The sequence below is a fragment of the Lontra canadensis genome, unplaced genomic scaffold, assembly GCF_010015895.1.
Source record: "Lontra canadensis isolate GAN:19392208 unplaced genomic scaffold, GSC_riverotter_1.0 scaffold46, whole genome shotgun sequence".
NCBI classification, from domain to species: domain Eukaryota; kingdom Metazoa; phylum Chordata; class Mammalia; order Carnivora; family Mustelidae; genus Lontra; species Lontra canadensis.
In genome coordinates, this window is record NW_022631040.1 from 8,255,397 (window position 1) to 8,279,193 (window position 23,797).

At 36.4% G+C, this 23,797-nt stretch overlaps 1 protein-coding gene across 1 annotated transcript in view; it reads right to left on the reverse strand.

The window, feature by feature from the left end:
• USH2A (usherin) overlaps positions 1 to 23,797 on the reverse strand; it is a 678,599-nt gene that overhangs the window by 116,479 nt on the left and 538,323 nt on the right. Inside the window, exons 55-57 of the mRNA XM_032872913.1 lie at positions 15,725 to 15,832; positions 8,060 to 8,243; positions 6,805 to 6,962 (exon numbers count right to left, since the gene is read on the reverse strand). Of these exons, the coding sequence (XP_032728804.1) occupies positions 6,805 to 6,962; positions 8,060 to 8,243; positions 15,725 to 15,832 (450 nt within the window). The remainder of the gene's footprint in view (positions 1 to 6,804; positions 6,963 to 8,059; positions 8,244 to 15,724; positions 15,833 to 23,797) is intronic.

The following is a 23,797-nucleotide window of genomic DNA, read 5'->3' on the forward strand; positions in this document are numbered from 1 at the left end:
CGATCCTAGGACCATGAGATCATGACCTGAGCCGAAGGCAGAGGCTTATCTCACTGAGCCACCCAGGCACCCCGTGTTTGAATAAATTTAAGCATCAGAAAATCCAAAATTTATTTATATTTGCTTGAATGACAAATTTTAGAAACTTACTACTCTCTTCTTCCATTAATTCAGCAAATATTTTAAAAGGATATGTTGTTTCTGCGTCATCTGATTTGAAGGTACAAATGATATGCAAAAGAGTAGAAATCTTAATTTTCTAGAGCTTGAAGGGTCTTGATAATCTTACAACTGACATTTATCAAGTAATAATGAGCTAAAATGAACCAGGGTTTACCTGAAAGGTAAGAGAATGTCTATTGAGGCTTTAAAATAGTCCTGGAATATTCTTTTTGTGGTTATTTGAGAAATGACTCCCTCTCCCACCTAATTAAAATCTTTCAGCATTTGGAATCTGGTTTTGCTAGGTCATGTCCATTCTTTCCTGACTTTTGGTTGAACAGGCAGACTTCTGGTTACTAGTTCCTTCATGCCACAGAGGATAACTACTGTCAGGTAAGTATTTTCCCTTCAGGAACTCACCATTTTCCACAATTACTTCTTCTGGTCTAGGCATACCAAACAAAAAACATTCTTCCACAATCATTTGTATTTGCCAATGACTAGCTCTGTTTCTTGGCCCTCTGGGCTACTATTTCCTTTTTCCTTTTTTTTTTTTTTAAGGTTTTATGTATTTATTAGACAAAGATCACAAGTAGGCAGAGATGCAGACAGACAGAAAGAGGAGGAAGCAGGCTCCCCACCGAGCAGAGAGCCCGATGCGGGACTCGATCCCAGGACCCTGAGATCATGACCTGAGACGAAGGCAGAGGCTTAACCCACTGAGCCGCCCAGGCGCCCCTGGGCTACTATTTCAAAAAACACGGTTGTATCACAAATCCAAAAGATGGTGGGAAATAAACAAAAATCTTGATTTGGATTTAAGAGTTAAGCCAAAGACCTGTGGAGATTGCTCTTATAAGGCAGTAGTAGAGAACAGATCTGAATTTGAATCTTGGCTTTGCTTGTAACCTTGAGTATATTATATCACTTCTCTGAGATTCAAATTTCTTATCTTAATATGGAAATAATGCTATTACTTGTATCCCAGGGTTTTTATCAGTATAAACTCAGGTAAGACAGGGAAAACGTTTATCAAAATGTTTGGCATACGCTGGAAATTTAACAAAAGGCATGTATAAACAAGTGATATCATTGACTATAAGTGATATTCGCCATAAATATTCTAATTATGCTTCCTCTGAATATTCCACATTCCCTGGACTTCACTTCCTTTTCTGGTAGGATTTATAAACATGGAGTAGGAATTAATTTATAGATAGCATTGAAATAATAATTTATAAACTGAAAGCCCACTTAATTGCCTAAGTAATTTTCTGTTGCCAAGCAGCCACATGGACATTGTTTTCTCCCAGCAACTTACCTGCATAAAGTTGTTCTATTCACACTGACCACAAAACAAAATACATGTGAGAAAACCCAGTTGATTTAACCACTATTTTGGTTTTGAACATTCAAGAGAAAGTGGTTCGATTCACGTTTTCAAAGAAATATTGTACCTGACCACTTTTGCTTGGTGCATGTAATTCATGATTACTAAATTTGGAACACATTGAAATCATCTGGGAAGCTTAAAAAAAAAATCTAGATTTCTTGACTCCACCCCAGGAGATTCTGATTCAGTAAACTTGGGGTTGAGAACCAGTCTTTGCAAAAGATTTCCAGGTGATTCTAATGTTTGTTCAGGTTTGGGAACTGTAGGTATGGACTACTTGGCCCAATTTTCAGCTCTGCTTATGATGTAATCATTTCATAATGGTCGAGGAGTATGATGAGTACCTTGAAAGCTCTTGATTGTGAGCAAATAAACAACCTCTGGTTATAACAAGTTTGTTTTCTTTCTGTTTAAAATATATATTTGTGACTCTTCAGGAACAGAAAAATGTTTTTATTATCCAAATCAAAACACAGCATGAGGTACTTTCCAATAAAATCAACTGTAGATTATACACAAGTCAAAATCATCTGCCTGTTTACAGAGTTCAAAATCCTTCCAGGCACCAGGAAAAAAGTTTAATTTAAGATTTTAATCTTTCCATATATTACAGGGTTTAGGTAATGGATTTTGTACATCTGAAACTAAAAGATTGACAGGTCTGGATATTATAGATTTATTAACCATTGGTTACATGGTCAGAGTTAGTGTGTGAAGCATTTCTACAAAGCCTGAGGTAGGCAAGAGTTAAGGTTATATTAAAAAAAGCAGAAGTTGTGCTTTATTTCACAACGATCTTTTTCTAAGTGTAAACATTATTCACTGAGCATAAAAATATGATGTTGAACTCAAAGAAAAATATGATAAAATGCTGGGAAATTCAAGAGAAGTCTTAAACATTTACAAATGCAATCCTGCAGTGCACTGTTTTATCATTTTGAAAATGGGGCCCTTGGCACCTAGCAAAGGCTGGAGAAAATACATTTTAAAAATAAATAATTGAGGGGCGCCTGGGTGGCTCAGTGGGTTAAGCTGCTGCCTTCGGCTCAGGTCATGATCTCAGAGTCCTGGGATCGAGCCCCGCATCGGGCTCTCTGCTCAGCAGGGAGCCTGCTTCCTCCTCTCTCTCTACCTGCTTGTTATCTCTCTCTGTCAAATAAATAAATAAAATCTTAAAAAAAATAAAAAATAAATAAAAATAAATAAATAATTGAAGACAAAAATAATTCTCCAAAAAATCATCACTATTCTTAGGCTAATGTACAGAGCCAATGTATGCTGATTATATAAATTAGCTCATTTAATCTTTACAACCACCCAAATATACGTACTACCCTTGTCTCCATTTTATAGCTGCACCAAACAGAGACTCAGGGAGAAGAACCGACTTGTTTATGTCAGCTAACAGGTGGCAGAATTGAGATGCGCGTCCTATTTTCTCTTTCATCTGACATCCATTGTCTTAAAGGAAAGGTATCTTCAGATAAGCAATTTATGTGTATAACAATGTTAAAATGACAAGTGATTTGATAGGCCATGGAACCCCCTGATGGCTCAGAAATCACCAATTTTGCTTATCATCTTGGACTTTCTCTTATTGTTCTTTGAGAATTTGGATTATGGAAGACTCTGGTGGGAGTCTGAGAAATCTCTGGTTCATAGGCAAAATCTAGTTCCAGACTGGCTCTTTTCTGTTTCATTTTACTTGATGGCACAGAAGCACCACAGCTCCATAAAGATGCCAAGGAGAAATATGCTTGAAGACAGCGAGATAGCATGCTGGTCCATTCAAGTAGAGACGGATTCTGTAAAGGGATATGTAAGTTCGTATATTTTCCACAGCAGAAGATATGGGTTTTCTTCCACTGAAGTTAAGAATGGAGTTCAAGATCTACACTCCTAAAACTGAGGTAAGGATTACAGGGCTGTATGACACAGGCTGGGGCTGGTGATCATTCCTTTGCTCTAATTTAATGTGCTGTATATTCATTTTAAAGCAAAGGTGGATGGAGTCATTTATATTTAATATCTTAGAGAGGCTTACCTTTTTCTTTGCTTATAAAGATCTTGATAAATTTTCTCCTGTGAGTTTGACCAAATTAAGACCCTTCTGTTTTTGTTTTTGATCTTAGATTATGATATCAGAAGGATGCTGGTTGATGAGAACTTAAGTTTTATATATTAGGCCTCTATGTTACCTTCTTGGCTCTATTGCCCGTTTGTTTGCTTGTTTAGTTTTTATTTTGATTCCAGTTAGTTAACACAGGGTGCTGTATTAGTTTCAGGTGTACGATAGAGTGATTCAAGAATTCCATACATCACAGCAAGAGAGCTCCTGAATTCCCATCTCCTATTTAACCCATGCCCACCATCCATGCACACTCTGGTAACCATCAGTATATTGTCTGTAGTTAGAGTCTGTTTCTTGGTTTGTCTCTCTTTTTGCTCTTTTGTTTTGTTTCTTAAATTCTTCGTGAGTGAGATCATATGGTATTTGTATTTCTCTGACAGACATTTCACCTTGCTTTACACTCTCTAGCTCTATCCATTCATTCCTTTTTATGGAATGAATTCCTTTTTCCTTTCATTCCTTTTTATGGATGAATTTTATATATATATATATAATATGCACATTAATATAACATATTATTAATATACATATTAATATATGCCATCTTCTTTATCCATTCATCAATTGATGGACACTTGGGTTGCCTCCATATCTTGATTATTGTAAATAAAGCTGCTATAAACATAGAGGTGTATGTATTCCTTTGAATTAGTGTTTGTTTTTATTCTTTGGGTGAGTACCCAGTAGTGTGATGCTTGATCATAGGATAGTTCTATTTTTAACTTTTTGAGGAAACTCCATACTGTTTTCCTCAGTGGTGGCAACAGTTTGCATTTCCACTAACAGTGCTAGAGGGTTCCCCTTTCTCCACATCCTCACCAGCACCTGTTGTTTCTTGTGTTTTTGTTTTTAGCCACTCTGACAAGTGTCAGAGAATAACTACATTGTAGTTTTCATTTGCATTTCCCTGATGATAAATAATGAAGAGCATCTTTTCATGTCTGTTGGTCATCTGTATGCTTTCTTTGGAGAAATATCTGTTCATCTCTTCTGCCCATTTTTAAATTGAGTTATTATTTTTTGGGTGTTGAATTTTTAAGGTTCTTTATATATTTTGGTTACTAACCTTTTATCAAATATATCATTTGCAAATATCTTCTCCCATTCTGTAGGTTGCCTTTTAGTTTTAGTGATTGTTTCCTTCACTGTGCAGAAGTTTTTATTTTGATGAAGCCCCAATAGTTCATTTTTGCTTTTGTTTCCCCTGCTTCAGGGGACCTATCTAGAAAAAAGTTGCTACACCAATGTTAGAGAAATTACTGCTTGTGCTCTCTTCTAGAATTTTCATGATTCCAGATCTCATATTTAGGACTTTAATGCATCTTGAGTTTATTTTTCTGTATGGTATAAGACAGTGATCCAGTTTTATTCATTGCTGGTTGCTGTCCAGTTTTCCTGACAGCATTTCTTGAAGGGACTGTCTTTTTCCCATTGGATATTCTTTCCTGCTTTGTCGAAGATAAATTGACCATATAATTATGGGTTTTTGTCCCTAGGCTTTCTATTATGTTCTGTTGACCTACATGCCAGTACTGTACTATTTGAATTACTACAGCTTTGTAATATAATTTGAATACTGGAATTGTGATGCCTCCAGCTTTGCTTTTCATTTCTCAACACTGGTTTGGCTATTCAGAGTCTTTGGTGGTTCCATATAAATTTTAGGATTGTTTCTTATTATTTTGGGTACAGTTATAAATGATATTGTTTTCTTAATTACTCTGCTGATTAATTATTGGTACATATGCATATGCAACCTATTTCTGTACATTGATTTTTATCCTTCAAACTTTACTGAATTCATTTTTTAGTTCTAATAGTCTTTTGGTGGAGTCTTTTAGGTTTTCTATATATAGTTTCATGTCATCTGCACATAATGAAAGCTTTATATCTTCCTTACCAATTTGGATGTCTTCTATTTCTTTTTGTTGTCTAATTGTTGTGGCTAGGACTTCCAGTACTATGTTGACTAAAAGTGGTGAGAGTGGACATCTTTGTCTTGTTCTTGACCTTTGGGGGAAAAGCTCTCAGTTTTTCTTCATTAAGTCTGATGTTTGCCATGGGTTTTTCATATATGGTCATTATTATGTTGAGGTATGTTCCCTCTATACCCACTTTGTTGAGGGTTTTTATCATGAATTGGCATGGTACTTTTTCAAAAGTACAACTTTTTGGCCGAGATAATCATTCAAGTAAATGAAAAATATATCTTTGCTAATTATTTTATGGAAAGGACTTGCTGATGGCCAACATAGTTGCTAACCAATTGATCTCAGTGCATGTTCTACTGTAGCTAAACTTATTCCGATGGAGATAATAGAAATTTGTGTCAATTTTATCTGAAGACTAGATATTAGAGATAAAATCGCATTTTGAAGTGAATTTAACACCTTAATCCATTTTAAATTTTACTGCAACACCATTTCCATACTTTCCTTATGTTAAAAGACAGAGCAAAGAGATTTCACTTTAATCCTTATTCCACGGTGTTAATGCAATCAGATTTGTACCTAAGGATGAAGCTTATATCAAAATATAATAATTCACTAAACCATAAAAGCAACCCACTAGTGACTAAATGGCACAATGGAGGCTATATAGCTTAGAGGGGCAAAATTCAACTACCATAACTGGCCACAATCTAATAGAAAGGGTAGAGTAACTATTGTCTTTCTGAATTCCTTACTCACTGCTATAATAAAGGCCAAATCATATAACATCAATGATCCAATCTTGGGAGTCCTGCAGAATGAATGTTTGAGGTCATTCAGATCTATATGACTTACCTGGGTTGTATATAAATAAGAAGGCAGATTTTAGTACTTAAAAAAGAAAGTATTACTTTTAAAGAAAAGAATATATCTATGTATCTATATATCTTTATCTACATACCTACATCTGTATCTATATGTATATATGCATATACTTATTTATGTATAGACTTAGGAATTGGTTTGGATTATTCTGTTTGTACTTATCCAGGAGACAGGCTATTTCCTTCTGCTTTACTAAATTTACATTTCCCTCCTTATCTTCAATTAACTTTCTCTGAAATGTTTTACATACACATATGCATGTGCACACACACACACACACACACACAATTTTATTTCTTTACCTGGTGTAGTCCAAGCTACAAATATGGAATAAGGCCCGATTACTGTGATATTATATGGAGGCTGGATTTCTTCTGGTGTCAGTACAGGTGTTTGTACAATGTAATCATCACTAGGATTGCTGCCACCTCCAGTTGTGGCTTCCAATTTATAAATGTATCTATATTAAAAAGAAAGGATCGTGATAAGGCAATGCACAAGAAACTTGAACAACAGTTGCTGGGCTTTCTCTCCATTGCTTAGTCCTAAATTATGACAAATTGCAAATTTTCTGCTCCCTGTCCAGAAACATCATTGTTGACTTGATAATTTTTCCAGAATAGGCATCACTCTCTCTAGACTGTCACTATTTCTGCCCCTTCCCACTTTATTTTTAACCTGCTAGTAATCAATTAGATTTCAGGGAAGTCTTTGAGTTTGCCAGCAGATTGTGAAGGATTCAAATTAATCTTCCCCATTTTTTTTTTTTTTTAGATTTTATTTATTTCTTTGACAGACAGAGATCACAAGTATGCAGAGAGGCAGGCAGAGAGAAAGGTAGGGAAGCAGGCTCCCCGCTGAGCAGAGAGCCCGATCCAGGGCTCCATCCCAGGACCCTGAGATCATGATCTGAGGTGCAGGCAGAGGCTTATCCCACTGAGCCACCCAGGCGCCCCAATCTTCGCCATTTTCAACTAGGTTGGAGTTCAGGGAAATATGTTTAAAGGAAGATGTTTCTAAATTGATCTGCTACTTTCTACAATAATACTGAATTGATCTCTACTCTCTGCAGTAAAACATCTGTTGATCTAAGATACATTTTGTTTCTGCTGAGATATGAATTGGAATGAATTGCAAATATGTGGAAATTTCCCCCCCCAAACCATTCATACCTATATAGAGTGCAGCAAGCAGAGAAAACATATTAGAAGAAAAGTTAGTTGATGTAAAACAAAACTCTTTAAATCTTTTTTATTGCTAGCTTAGGCATGCATGTTTTTGAAGATAATTTGATAATTTTTTTAAAGTTTAATACTTAGTGTATTTTATATACTTAAAAGATGTCATGTACTCTAAAGACTAAAGTTGTGAGTTAGCACTTGAGTCTTCAACATCTGAAATGAATTAAAAGATCTAATCAGTTATGGAATGGCTACTGAACACAGAGATTATTCAGCCAATTAATTTATTATTGTTTCATTTTGAGGTGCACTCTTTTCAGCCCTGGAGAATTTTAAATTCTAACTATATGATCGGTAAAATTTTTCTTTAGTTCACCTGCTGTTGGGCTCCAGGTTTTTATCAGTAAAATTCTGCTCCTCAGTGCCACCCAGGAATACCAAGGTTCCGTTACGACTCAATTGATACTGAGAGATGAGGCCATTGGGCTTTTCTGGCGGACTCCAAAATAACTCCACTGTTGTGGAATTGATGATAATGTGTCGAGGTGTCACCCAAACCCCTGGAAAAAAAATAACACAATGAGGTTTTACTGTTTGAATAAAATATATACCTTATCAAAAGTCACACCACAACCTCACATCTTATGATATTTTTGTCTGTTGTTAAAAAATCTCAGGGTGAGGAAACCAAAATACATTTTCCTTACTTTAGAGGTAAAATATACAATTGGGTATAAATACATGTTTCAGTGCTTTATTTTATTTGTAAATTATCTTTAGAAAGTGAATATCAGACATTTAGTGGTGGAAGATTTCTCTGTATCGGCTGTGACCCTGAGTTTAATAAAAGCCTGAAATACTACCCAGGAATTTTGAACTTCGATGCCTATATACTTGGAATATGTGGAAGTAATCATAAAGTAGTATTTACCTGAATTATCAAATTCAATGAATAACATACTTTGCCTTTGTCTCTCTGATGCGATGTTCTATGCTTCTTTTCCTCTTTTCTCTCATTTACTGGCTTCTCTCCCCTACTGGATCTCAAAAATGGGCCTCAGAGACCTAGGCTTTCTCCTCTCCCTTAGTGCTTCCTCTTCTTTCTTTTCCTCTTGTTTTCCAACATTCACTTTCTAGGTGATCTTCACCTCACTTTTAGTTTTAAGTATCATCTATAAGTTGAACACTACCAATTGCATATCTCTAAATGAAAACTCTCCTGAGCTTCAGACTCCTGAACCCAGCTGTCAACCTGACACCTCCATGTGGATGACTGACTAATTAAGTATCAAAATTTAAAACATCTAAAACAGAACTCTTGGTTATTCTGTTACAATCTATTCATCTCCCGATTTTGTCCATCTATTCATTTTCTTGGTCAAAACACACAAAATATTATTCTTGAGGCTCCCATTTTTTTCAACTTCAAATGCAATGTCATCATATCCTGCTCATTCTACCTTGAATGTCTCTAGTTCTCCATACATATAGTGCCATCTCTTCTGATCCAAGCTGCATCTTTCTCTTATGAACCTCTACCATAGCCTCTAAACTGGTCCCTGGGTTTTAATCTTGCCCTTCTCTGTTTCACGTAATCTTCATAAAAGTAGACAAAGTATATCAGAGCACCCGGGTGGCTCAGTTAGTTAAGCACCTGCCTTCGGCTCAGGTCAGGATCCCAGGGTCCTGGGACTGAGCCCTGCATCAAGCTCCCTGCTTAGTGGGGAGCCTGCTTCTCCCTCTCCCTCTGTTCCCCTGCTCCTGCTCTCTTGCTCACTCTCTGTTTCAAATAAATAAATAAAATCTTAAAAAAGAATATGAAGGATATATATAAGTCATTGTAATCTTTATAAAATATACAACCCTTTTGAAATTATTCCTATAATTCCAATTCCTTATGATAACCTGAACAATCCTACATATTTTCTGGTTATGGTCTACCTGGCTCCAGCCACAGCAGACTCCTCTCTATCCCTAGAATGCTTCCAGTTCTTTCTCACCTCTAACCTTTCGCACTTCCATTCCTTCTGTCTGGAACTTTTGGTTCTGACAACATGACATTTTTGTAACTTATTTTCATAGTTCAGTGACCTGTACAGGTATCATCTTCACAGAGAGGTCTTATTTGACCAAACTTCTCTAATGATAACTTTAATCTTATCTCAAGTGATCCCAACCTACTTTCTCTCTATCCTAGGTCCTTTTCTATTTTCCTTTAACACTGATAATATCATAATAATTTTTCTTGATAGTATCATTATTTCTATGTTACAACTGCATGATCTGCTTCAATATAAAGTTAGTTTCATGAGGGCAAGAATCTCCTCTATCTTATTTCTCAAGGTCTTAATGCATAGATAGTACAATGCCTAGTTGATACTGAATAAATAAATTAATTATAAATACACACAAATTACTATGTTAAGCACTGTAGGCAGTTCTGGAGAATGTAGGTGTGAGTAAAATATGGCTCATTCCTACAAGGAGTTTACTCTCCTGTGTAAAAGTTAAAATAAATACACAGACAACTGTCATTCAAGGTCAAACATTCAGATACTCTTAGAGATGTACAAACATGTCGATGGGGAACCTAGGCAATGAGGAAAATCAATCCAGCCATTTCACGTCATCATCTAGGTATCCTCTGAATGGACACTAATTCTCTTCTTCAGTTTTTAAGAACTCAAGAAATATTAGGTTCCCTGTAATCAATAGTTTTTGGTTGATTTCATCTCTGGTGTAAGTTATTCAGTATGGGATAAGATTTCAACACTTTTAAAAGAAAAATTTTCAGGACATTCAAATGCAATTTATTTAGGAACATCCTAAAGAATCAAGGAAAATCAAGATAGATTTTAAAACAGCTCAAACTTGCTGATTTTTAAAGGAACAACTTATTTCTAAGAAGAAAGTAGTTCATTTTGTTCTGAAATAGATATCTGGATAAATCCACAAATCATAGTATACGTTTATGTCTCAGTTTCTCTGACAGTCATTGTTAGATGAGTCAACCAACTAATTTGAGTTCTGTTTCAAACATGATATTAATTTGTTGATTTAAGAGATAAAGTATAAAATTTCGTTCATAATCTCTTTCCTGCAATCCTGTCTTTTTCACCTTTAAGGATGTATTAAAAATCATCAAGGTACTAAGAAGGCTTTTGCTTAGTTTCCACTTTGAATCAGTCGGTCAGCCTGTGGAAATAGAGGAGTGAATGAAATAACGTGAATCAAGATTTTGGGTTTGTTTCAGGTTTTAAATAAAAATTGAGTTTCATATTTATGCAAGCTGGTGAAAGCTCTGGTTTTGTTGGTAACAACCCTGTATCCACTGGGTTGGAAATAAGAGGAAACTGAAATGTGTAAAATATACTACATGCCATATGGTTTTACTTGTATAATGATATGGGGACACTATTATGTTAGCAGTTGCAAGAAATCTTTGATAGAATAAGACCCACTTTTGGTGAAATGCCTTCATGGGTCCCAGGTAGAGAATCTGCTTTCCTCTGTGAGCCTGAGTCTCAGGTGGCATCAGAAAAACCTATCCTACGTAATAGAAGGTCAGAGTTGAGACAATTCAAGGAAAGGAAGAGGATGGTCATGAGGTCAAAAGGAAATCCTCTCGAAGGTGGGCAGGGAGGAGGTAAACTAGCTGAGAGGTATAAGAAGGAAAGGTCAGAAGGAAACCTTGGTGGTAGGTCTTTTGCAATATTAGCTACCAAAAAAAGAACACGTCTATTAGATTTGTTTTACATTTGTTTAGAGTGCCACAAAATATTATCCACTTCTCATTTCTCTTCAAATCTTCACTCTAATTTAAAAATACCAATATTTATTTTGGATTGGCTTTCTTTTGGAAGCCAGTAAGGGGACTCAGTTTTGTATTGGCTGATGTCCTGGATGCCTTGACTTCTAGACTATTATGATTTATAAATTTATCCAAAGTCCACCCAATTTTGTGTCATTTTCTGTGTCAGGCACTGTGGATATAGGGATAAGGACATATAGTCCATACCTTTCAAAGGACTCATAGTATTATGGTGAATAAAGATGACTGAATAAAAATTTATAATCCACTTTGCTAAATGATTTAGGAAGCATAGTGCTTTGGAGTACTTAGGAAAGGCAGCAACACAGACCTGAAGTAACACAGGGATGGGTGGGAAACAGATTTCTAGAAGGGGAGGACATGTGAGCCAAATTTTTTAAAAAATGGGTTAGCTAAGTGAGGATGTAGGAAAGAGATCTAAACTGAGGGGACCCACACAAAGTCCTTGAAATACAGGAAAGTATGGTAGAATTCCAAGTACCTCAGCATGGCTGGTGCATTGGATGGCCTGTGGGAAAAATCAAAAGACTCAACGGATAGCAGAGGTTAAAATTTGAGGGATCTATTTTGCTTTACTTAAATGTGGATTTTTTTTTTTTTCCTGGAAGGAAGTGAGATTTTATGGAGCTGACTAATGTGAAATATGTCTATTTTGGCACAAGGGGGAGAAGAATTAATATGAGAAAGAGGAGAAATGACTAGGGGCAGGAAGACTAATTATGGGAAGTTAAAGGCATCTGACCTAAGTCAACACCAAAAGGGATATAAAGGAAGTACACATTCAAAAATTCCTTAGATTTATTAATTTACAATTTAAATTTAAAAATTTATTATAATTTAATAAAATTGTTAAATATAATAAAATTTAATAAAAAATAAAATTAATTAACTTAAAATTAGTTAAAGTCAATAAGATTTTATGAAGAACGGCACATTACAACCTAAAAAAAAGGTACACATTAAGAAGGTCCATTTTGGGCTGATGAGGTGGATGATAGTTCTTGAAGGGAAAAGGGAAGAAAAATAAACTAGGTAATGAGGAGAGAGATTTTAAGTGTTGAAATACTGAGACTGAAGTATTTGCAAAACACCTAAATGAAAACATCTATAGATTGGTGGATGCACAGGTCTTAAATCTATGTGCAGGCTTTGTGAGAGCTGAGGACTCTGGGAGCTTGTACTTGAGAATTCCAAGAGATACTGTGGTGTTCCAAGTGTAAAGAGTAGAGGAAGAATCTAAAGGAATGTCAACAGTTTAAAAAAAAAAAAGTCAGAGGAAGAGAGATCTGGAACACAGCTGAGAAAGATTCACCTTCTTTTCCTTTTTCCCCCCATATGACCATTGCTGGAGGTAAGCATGCCTACAATTTTGCACGACTGAACTCTAAAATTAGAGTTTGCTGATATGGCAGCACTTCTAAAAGGAAAACAAAAATCCAACTTGAACTCTCCCTATTTGACAGAAGGTACACAATTTTCTGTGAGGATAAAACTGTAGAGAATTATGTCCGACTTATAATGAGGTAGTAATGTACGTTAGCTTTTTTTTTAAGATTGAAAATGAGAGAGAAAAAAATGAGAGAGGAGCTTAGGGTGCTATGAACCAATGCTTCTTTTCATTCTCTCCATTTCTGCTTAGGACACTCAAGTGTTAGACCTTCAAACTATGTTGGATTCACTCAAATAGGCATTTTGTAATTAATTATATTTGGGTTACTAATTTAACACAAGATGATATGCTTATTTCCATGTTACAGTAAAACAACAGAACTTAATGTTGCTGTTGATTTCTTCTCCTACAACCCCCAACTTAAGTAGTCAGACTATATTTATTTCCCATACAAGTTACTCACAAATGGAACTTATACAGGCAGAAAATGGATTCTTTATCCATGTTTGTTCTGCAGAAGAAAGCCCATTTAGTTTATTATTCCTGTGCACAGTTATTTGTGTTAAAGGAAAGGTGTACAACATTAAAAAAAGAAATCAAGGAAAACATTTCTCATCTCACTCTCCTGTGTTGTTGAAAGCTATAATTTTTAAGTCATGAAATCTGAGCTTTTTCCAGAGTTTTTTTTTTTTTTTGAAAAGTGGGAAAATAGACACATATTTTCTAAGAATTTAAATATCTGGATTTGATGAGTACACTGAAGCAAGAGACCCTGTTATTTTACCAGGTTTGAGCTGCAGCCAAAGCTGGTTGATAGATCCTTTAGAAATTATCCATTATCATCAAAGTATCCATTTGATAGTTTACCTTTCCAAAAAATCCACTGCTGGTTTCTTCCTTTCAAAGGAACACTAAGCTTTTTGACATGAAACATTCTTTATATAGAAAACATCATTAGTGAAATCCTGGTGAGGAGCCATATGCCCCATATGTGGAATTTTCCATTTTATTCCCCATTTACTGGTAGGAAGTTCAGGTCTAATATTCTGAGGTACAACAATCCCTTTCATTAGAAGAGTAATGGACAAGCAGTTCAGGACTCTCCAATGGTAATTAACATCATATTTCTGTTCAAAAACTCATGTATGCCTCTGTTTCCCCCACATTTAAAACAGGCTGATAATAAAGATAAGCAAAATAGTTGATCACTATCCCAAGCTTCTGAGCCTATCTTTCTTCTAAAAGTAAATGATAACACTCACCCCAGTTCCCAGCCCACTGGTAACCATTGTTATGTGTGTATGCTTCCAGAATTTTTTCTGAATTTTTATTTATCTATGGAAATGAATATAATTTTCTATGCATTTTTATACATAAAAGATACCATGCATTAATGTAGTTCTAAATTACCTCTTCATATGTTTAGATTGTCTCATTCTTTTAAACTGAAGTATGGAATTTCATAATGTGAATATACCTGCATTTATATAGCCATTCCCCCATGCAGAGATATTTAAATTACTTCTGATATTTTTCCATTAAATAAAAATACCAAAAATGTTTCAATAAACATTCTGGTATATGTCTCTTGTATATTTGTGGAAGTGGGGTTTTCCGGCATAGATACTGAATGTGAAACTACTGTGTCATAGAAAATCAATGTTCTAAATTTAATAGACATTGCCAATTTGCCTTCCAAGGTGATGATCCCACTTTATATCCCCTCAACCTGTGTTGGATTCTGTATCTCCTCTAGTGTTTATTTGTCAAAATCCTTGTTTTCCTCAGAACTCACTTGCTCCAACAAATCTTTTTTGATTTTCATAATGAGTTATAATCTCTCCCTCTTCAGATTAACCTGAGCATTCTGTTCATTTTTTTTAAACTGAAGTATGATTATTATACAATGTTATACTAGTTTCATGTGTACAACATATTTATTTGGCAATTCTATACATTACTCAATGATAGGTGGGGTCACCATCTCTCACCAGACATTATTAAAACATTATTGACCATTTGTTCTTTCTTAACATCACCTTTCAGATTCTCTCTTTCACTTTTTTTTTAAAGATTTTATTTATTTATTTGTCAGACAGAGAGGCAGGCAGAGAGAGAGGGGAAGCAGGTTCCCCGCTGAGCAGGGGACTGATGTGGGGCTTGATCCCAGGACCCTGGGATCGAGGCTTTAACCCACAGAGCCACCCAGTTGCCCCCTCTCTCACTTTTTAAAAAGACGTTATTTATTTATTTATTTATTTGAGTGGCGGGGATGGGAAGGGGAGCAGAGGAAGAGATAGAATCCCAAGTAGACTCTGCACTGAGCCTGGAGTCCAACATGGGGCTCAATCTCACCACCCTGAGATCAAAACCCTGAGATAACGACCTGAGCTGAAATCAAGACTCCAACGCTTAACTGACTGAACCACCCAGGCACCCTGATTCTCTCTCTTAATGTAAGTGTAAGTACTTTTCCTGTGTCTTTGACTTGATGGTAACTTCATGGCAGCGAGCACATCCTTGTTATATATCAGGCATTCCAGAAATATTTAACTTTTGATTTTTTGAGGAATTTTATATCCCAGTACATAATAATTTTTTTCACTGAAAACTAAATTTAAGAGGTTTAAGCAACAGAAAGCAAAATTTATGTTGGGAGGCTTACAGTTGAACCAAACCTGAAGAATGGGAGCCTAGAATATAATTTATCAACTTTACTCCTTTGTTTGAAATGAAAGGGTTTATAGAATTCACTTCAAAATGCCATATGAAAACTTCTCCCAAATCATGGATATATTTTTTTTAAATTTTTTAATTACCTTCAGGGGCTGCCTGCAGCGTCTGACCTAGAAAAGGCTCACTTGAAGTGCATCCAGCAGATGTACAAGCTGTAAGTGTGAAGCTGTAGTTGGTGTATGGCTGGAGACCTAGAAAGAGCAAACAAGAAATAAAGTACATCTTGAGAGGATTATTTATTATCAATTAAGCACCGAAAGTAACATGCAGGGTTGTAGATATGATTTCCAAAAATTTTAAAAGCAGAAAACACTCTTTAATGGAGATAGGAACTTCGCAAGCATCTTGATATAAATAGAAAATTCATTTATCATTAATAAAGTAATAAATTCTCAGCCTTAGAAGAAATCTTAAAATTCATGCAAACCATCCACCCATCCATCTTTCTCCTGATTCTCTTGTCCAAGAGGTAACTGAAAAGACTGCCTTGCCTAGGTAATCAGAGTACTCATCTCTCAAAGAGCCTGTTCCATCTTTAGAGAGCTCTAGAGTTCTCCTTATTTTGTTTGAAAGTCCTTCTTTATATTGTGGTGAATTCTTTCCATCACTTGCACCCCTAGGGACATACAGAACAAATCTAATTTCTTTTCCACATGACAGTTCTTCAAATATTTGTAGACAGTTATCAAATGCCCCCTGAGTCTTTTCTTCTCCAGGCTAACCATCCTAGTTTCTGCAACTGCTTCTCATATGAGAAGGGGTGGAAAAAATAAAAAGAAGGTTAGATTCAAAATTTTTTTACCCTCAAGTCATATTCAGCTTATATTCATACCCCCCCCACCTTTTTTTTTTTAAACTTTGCACTTCTTCACCATGTGTGCCCATAGAGTACCAGCTCATCTTAAGTTCTGTAGTTTTTTGTAGGGGGGGAATGTTGGCTTTGTCTTTACACATTGATTAAACATAATTTTATGAAGGGACAGTGCTATGGTATTCAGAATATGACACAGCCCAGTAACTGCTCAGTAATTTCTCAGGAAAAATATAATACTCAAGTTACTTAGCTTCTCTTTGCCTTGATCTTCTGATCTGTAAAAATGGGAAATACAGCAACTAGCTTTTAAGGCTCTTGTGAAGATGAAATAGGTTACTTAGAGAAGCCCTTTCTTTGAGCAGAACCAACCTTAAAATTCAGCAGCATTAGACAAGGCTAACATTTCTTGCCTTGATTTTTGGGAAAATCCAAACAATGCCAAAGCTCAAAAATTTTCCCTTCCTTAAATAATAAGACTTCGTCTATATGTTGAATAATTAGGCTAAGTGATAGATTGCTCTACTAATTATTATATTAATTTTTCATGAATTCTGAACTACATTTTCACATATATTGTTCTTCTGGTAGGTGACTTTTCCCAGAGACATTCATGAATCACTCTGTGGCTTTGTGTAGATTTTTGCTCAAATGCTACCTTTTTAAAGATTTTTGACTACTCTGTCTATACACTACACCCAGCACCTGTTATTCCCTCAAATTACTTTCTTCTTCATAGCCCTCAACATTATCTGATGTTTTATTATGTCTGTATATTCATTGTTTGTCTCCCACTCTAGGGCATAATCTCTAAAAGAGCACAAACGGATCTGTATCTAAAAGATCCCAGCATATCCTTCGAATAATGACTGGCACAAAGTAGGTGCTTGTTAAATGAGTCAAAAATTAATTTAACTGATTCATTTAGTATTAGAGCAGTCGTGTGGGTTCTCTGCTAAAGCAATAATGTTCTGTAGCTGGAGCTGCTTCAGAATTCAGCTTCAAAACACTTTGTGTTTCCTTATCAATTTAGTGATAAGATGCAGATACTTATTTGATTCTAATCTTCCATTTGGTTGCTACGGAGGATTTACATAATTTTGATATTTACCTGATTTATAGATAAGAAATATGATGAAAGATCTAAGCCATATCCAAACCATATATGTTTGATAAAAGCTTATGGGAAAATGCTAAAGATTATAAAATACAGAGCTCAAAAGGAAAAAGGAGGACTCTTCTAAGAATGAAGGTCAGAGACGGCAGTGGCAGGCTGATTCCGTCTAACAACGCACCCTCTTTACTCTTGCTGCTGGAAAAGGGGGTCTAGACCCTTGTAGCACCATTTCATCTGAATAGCTCAATTTCTCACTTACAATGTAAGCCCTTAGAAGGTAAGGCTTATGTCTTTGAGGGTTTTTTCATCATATTTTCTCAGTAGTGCCTATTGTAGGTGTTTGATGTTTGTTAAATAATGTTTAAAGAACACAAAGCCCATACAAGTGCTCCATAAAGATGTCAGGCTATGATATCTATGACATCCAGTCAAAGTGTGATCTGACCAAACAGGCCCTTCCTCATAATTCCATGTCTATCTCTGCTGACCACCTTTATTCATTGTGTAAGCAATTCTATTCTAGTTGTAGAACACTACTAAAATAATACAAAAATTAATGGAATGTGTAAACAATAAATATTTTCTAGATTTTGTCTGAATGCCAGATGGTAACTATGGCTGGTACAAGTGAAGCAACGCTTGGTCTTTCTCTAGATTTTCCTATCAAACAAAAACAAACAAAACCCTCCAAATGAGGCCCAATTCTCCTCTTCATTTTGTGTTCTAGCTAGTCTGATTCAGACAAGTGGTGACTGCTGGAGGATATTTTAGGATGCATCTTAGAAAAGGTAGAGCAAATTTGTCATTACAAAGGCGTTCTAAGGCTGATGAGAGGTTTGAAGGTGTTTGCAATGGGGACAGCCGCTAAAAAGGAAATTAATGTACATGAAAATAGAAATTGTCCTTTCCTTACAAAATCTTTCTGAAGCAAATTGAGTGGTATCCATTTTACATATAGCCCAGAACACCAGAATACAAGCTATTTAGAAATGGTACAACAGTGGAGTAGCTAGCTCATTAGGGATTTTTGATAGATTAAGGAAGGTGTGACAGAGAAGTCTGTTACAGGTATTTAATTGGATGGTGTGGGTTGGCCTTGAAGAGCATGAGGCCAGGTCTAGGGAAGGAATATGCATCTCTTGAAGCTACTGGAGTAACAGAATCAGGGAGAAAGGATGCAGAACTGAGCACTGGGTAGAGATCCTCATTTAGGAATCCACAGGCTTTCAAAGACATTACCAATCAAGAGGAATGAATGTGATAAACTTGAGAAAGGAAACAAAAATGGAAGAACAAGAAAGACAAGAGTGGGAAGTGTGAGACTTTAAGTGAAGGAGGGGAGGACAAATGGACTTAATCTAATTCATGGGCAGTTCATCCTCAAGGACTGTGTCTGGCCCTGAAATGTGGGTCAGATGGAACAAAGGTAGACAAATTCACCTCATTTCAACTCACATTTGCCAGTTTGTGTCATACAACTCCACATCTGGTACGTTTACCTTCCAGAGTCCACTCACACTTTCTTTTACTACAGAGCTTCAGTTTTCCTTGTGGAAACCAGTCTTTTGGCTACCAACAGGCTCTACGCCTTGTTTAGGATTGACACCACCTGGACTGACTAGTCCTGGACACGGTTCCACATTCCAGTGTGGATGTTAGCTGCTCAGGATTGAGTCTGTGACTTCATTTAGACTAAGGGAAGGCAGGCCTTGAACATGAACTTTTATTCTTAATTGCTGGTAGTTTTTTGTTCACCACATAGTGCTTGAGAATGGAAGAGACCTCAGAGGTAAAAAGAAATTGGGTCTTGGAAACATCTCAGCCTGGAGTCTACACCTGATTTATTTTTTAGTTTCAAGCCAATAAGTGTCCATTTGTTAAGCCTGCTTGAACTGAATTTTCCATAACTTCCAAGAAAAAGATTTCTAAATAATACTAATATTATAATGACTAATAATATCACATGCCAGCACACAAGTTCAGATACTTCCATGTTACACAAGGGGACCATAAGCAGCTGTTATTACGCTATGCATGTTAGAGATAGTTAAAAGATTCTGGTTGAGATAATCAGCAACAACATGAAAAGGTTTAGTGGAAAGGTGAAGAGGTTTCAGCTTGAATATCACCAGGACAGGAATTAGTATTCCTGCCTCACAGGTAAGAAGACTGAGGCTCAGAGAAGCAAATGTTCCACAGTGAATGATTGATCAGACTGGGGTAGAGACAAAAGCACAACTTTAACACCAAACCCTGTGCCTTCCCATCACACAAGAGCTACAGCAAAGTGTACTGAAATTTTTCAACAGCTCTGTATGTTAATTAAACATGTATTATGAGAAACAGAGTTATTTTTAAGGAAATTGATTACTAAATTACATAAAAACATAGTAGCTGAAGTTGACTGAACACCACTTGCAGGCCTTCTTCTGTGCACTCCTGGATATTAACACAATCAAAAACCTTGGTAACTCCCTGAGGCACTGCAATTATCTGCTTCTTTTAGAGGTAAGGGAGCTAGAGCATAGATGGAGAAAATCAACTGTTTTTATAGAGACAAGCTTGGGCGAGGTCAGGATAGAAGTCTGGGCAGCTGGGCTGAGAAATATGGCCCAGAGCTTCTGAGACATTGGAAAATGATGACATAGGTAGCTCAAAGCCCAATGAAGTACATATACATATATATGTATATATACATATACACACACACACACACATATGCACATATATATGCACACACAGTATACATAGTATATCTTCACAGTATATCTATACTATGTATCTATATCTCTCCAAGTGGGAATCTATATTTAAATATTTAAATATTTCCATTTTGAATATTTCTACAATCATGTACTGAAGCAGAGCAGCCTTTCTGTTAGGAGAGAAGCATGTGGAGTTAGACTATTTTTGGGTTCTAATCCCTTACCTACTTATGAATTATGACCACGGGCCAGCTTTCTGACCCTTGGGTGTCTCAGTTTCTGTACCCGTAAACTGTGGGCATGATGGTGTAGGCTGCTTGTTTGGGCTACAGACTAACTTGAGGGAAGGCAATATCTGAATCCATAATTGTCTACATCCTATTTCTTAGGTGTTGGATTTTTCATGCTGTCAGAGGACTAAATTACTCACAGGCATGGTTCACATAATCTGTAAGGAAAGCATCGACTGCCTTCAGGCATAAATGATCTACATGAACTAGATGACCTTTCATATACATGACTCCGTAAAACTCAATAAAATCAACGCATTTCAACTGGAATTTGTTGCCGTTTTAAGTGAGTCTCTACTGGTGGTCCTTAAAATGAGATATATATGAAATATTAGTAACAGGCATTGAAAAGGGCAAACCAACTGAAAACGACTCATGAATTGATCAGGATGAGAAGAGGGAAATAAAGAGACGTCTCAAAGGAACCATTCTGACTGTAACTTAATCCTAAAGTCCAAGAGTAGAAGGAGAAAAGAAAACATCATTCAAGTGCTCAGCATTGAATTAAAAGAGTAGGAGATAGGAGTCATAGAGCAGAGAAAGGCAATTGCATGGAGAAAAGCCAAGCATTTAACATTTCAGTACAGTGGAGATTACGGTGGCTGCAAATTACTGAATTTCCCTATAGGGAATCATGTTCTCTTTTAAAGGATAGAAGTATACTATAACCAAACTCATGACAATTATACTTTCAAGTAACATTATATTCAAGAGTAAATGTGTATTAAAAAGGATCACCTAAAGTCTGCCTATGAATCATAAAAAATATGTTTTGGAAAATAGAACCAATGCTTATGTCAGTGTCCGTTAATTTGATATACGATTTAGAGAACAGCTTGTTTCTAATTTTTTAATCTGCAGATCAATAGTCAGGAGAAGACGTTTGTCCCTTATAATCTCAGATAGCAAGTGCTACCTGAGAGCATTCATCTGGTTATTTACCATGTCACCTGCTATTTTCTAAAGAATTACCAAATAGTCCTACAAAATAAGTAATTCTGCAAGTCCTTCCATCAATTTGGTCAGTGATGAGTTCAAGGGCTGAGAGGCCTGGGTTACTTTCAAAACTTTTCAGTAGGTGGTCATCAGATGTCGTACATCTTTTGGGCAAGAAACTTGTCTCAGCACCAGTTCACTCAAACTGGGTGCTTGGCGGGGCCCCCCTGAATCCGCATGTGATCTTGCTGTTGTGATACACTTCTTTCTGCTCTTACCCGCTTTGGATCTCGCTAAGTGATGCCCTCCAGAGTGTCCCTGCTCACGGAGATTCCCGGGAACTTCCAGCACCCCCTGGCAGTGTTGGCTGAGGTGGGGAGGCTTATAGCAGGATTCTGCTTTAAATGAATAATTCTGTGTGAAAATCTGGATGTTCAAAACTGATACACCAAGATATTGTGGAATTGCTTTAGAGGCATCTAAGGCGCATTTACAGATGATTTGTTTTATGGAACTGGACTAAGGAATGTGTCAGGAGCTCACATGCTGGAGTCCCCTCCCCATGATAGCACCGCCCACCCCAACCTCAGAAGCTATGCGTCCCAGTTAGTCAATCCCAGTTCTTGCCTGTTTGTGAGCAGCCACTGCAACTCTTTTCTGTATCAATGCTTCCAAGTAGGAATTCAGTTGATAGCTCATGAACTGGGCATCAACACGTCAAAACAAAGGCGATTTTGCATTGCAAATGCCTGTGAGGTGACCTCATGACTTCTGCTTCTGACTACTTGTTGTTACAAGCTTAATTGTTTCTTAATTCTATATTTTGTGTGAAATGCCAGGCCCTAGTTTAGGTCCCTCTCCCCAATATCTTAGAAGTCACATTCTCCCGAGGGGCACTTCTCAGGTAAGTTACTTCTGGGCCAAATCTCTTTCCAAGTGCAGATCAACATTGAAAGTATTAGTAAAATAGTCCAAGAAAAGACCCTTGCCTTTGATTTTAGTAACATTCTTTTGATAAATATCTTTCTTCTTGGGAGTGTGGTGCTATACTAGACCAAAGCTGCTTTTACCCTACATTTTCAGGCAGAGTCTTTTCTAGAAACAAAATGTGGCTTTGGGTGGCGGCCAAGTCTGACGCTGCTCAAAAGTTCGACAACAAGGACATACACTGCAGAAACAGCAGGAGTTCTTTAGCGCTCTTGGGACAAAACAGAAACAATGATTGCAAGAAACCTGAAAATATCTGAGATTTCAGGGGAAAATTTCTTTCTTCAAATATTAGTGTCCAGGTAGCTGTTGACTGTAATTCTTCAGCTATAATATTCTGTCTAAGAGCATGTTTTTTAAGAGCATACAATAGTGGTGGATGCTATGCTCTTCTTTATTCCTTTACTCTGCAAACAGCCAGGCACAAAGCCTTCCTTGGGGTTGGAAAAATGAAAATAAAATGAATTGTTGTATCTATTTTGATAGGCCTGATGCCCAGCGGTCAGTTTTCAGGTAGCTGGAGTGAATGCAGCACGGAGCATTGCGTGCGATGCTCTGAGAGCACTGAAGGCAAGCTCCGGAAGCTGTTCTGAGCACAGCGTCACCGTCCTAGTTGACTTCCTCTGTTCCAGTTCAAGAAGCAGACTGCCAGAGATCAAGGCTGGCTTCCCCGGCATATGAGCCAAGATCCTCTGTGGAGTAGGGTCCAGGGCTTGATTCTGTGCTGTTTTCAAGCATTCTTAAGGATTAAAAAAACCCCAATAAACATATATATATATATAAAAACTTAATAAATTTTTTTTAAGAAAAGAATATATATATATATTTAGAAAAGAATATATATATAAGAATATATATATTCTTTTCTAAAAAAAATTTTTATTAAGAATATTCTTTTTTAGAAAAGAATATATATACATATTTAGAAAAGAATATATATATATATAAGGATATATATATTCTTTTCTAAAAAAATTTTATTAAGTTTTTAGTTCAAATATCGTTAACATACAGTGCCATATTCATTGCAGGTGTACAATATAGCGATTCGGCAAGTCTATACGTGACTCAGTGCTCATCATGGTAAGTCCTCTACTCTCAATCCCCTTCACCTACTTCACCCTCTGCCCCAGGCACCCCCTACTCTGGCAACCACCAGTTTGTTCTCTAGGGTTAAGCGTCTGTTCCTTGGTTTGTCTCTCCTTTTTCCCCCTTTGTTCATCTGTTTTGTTTCTTAAATTCTGCATATCAGTGAAATCTTACATTATCTGTCTTTATCTGACTTATTTCACTTAGCATTGTACTCTTTA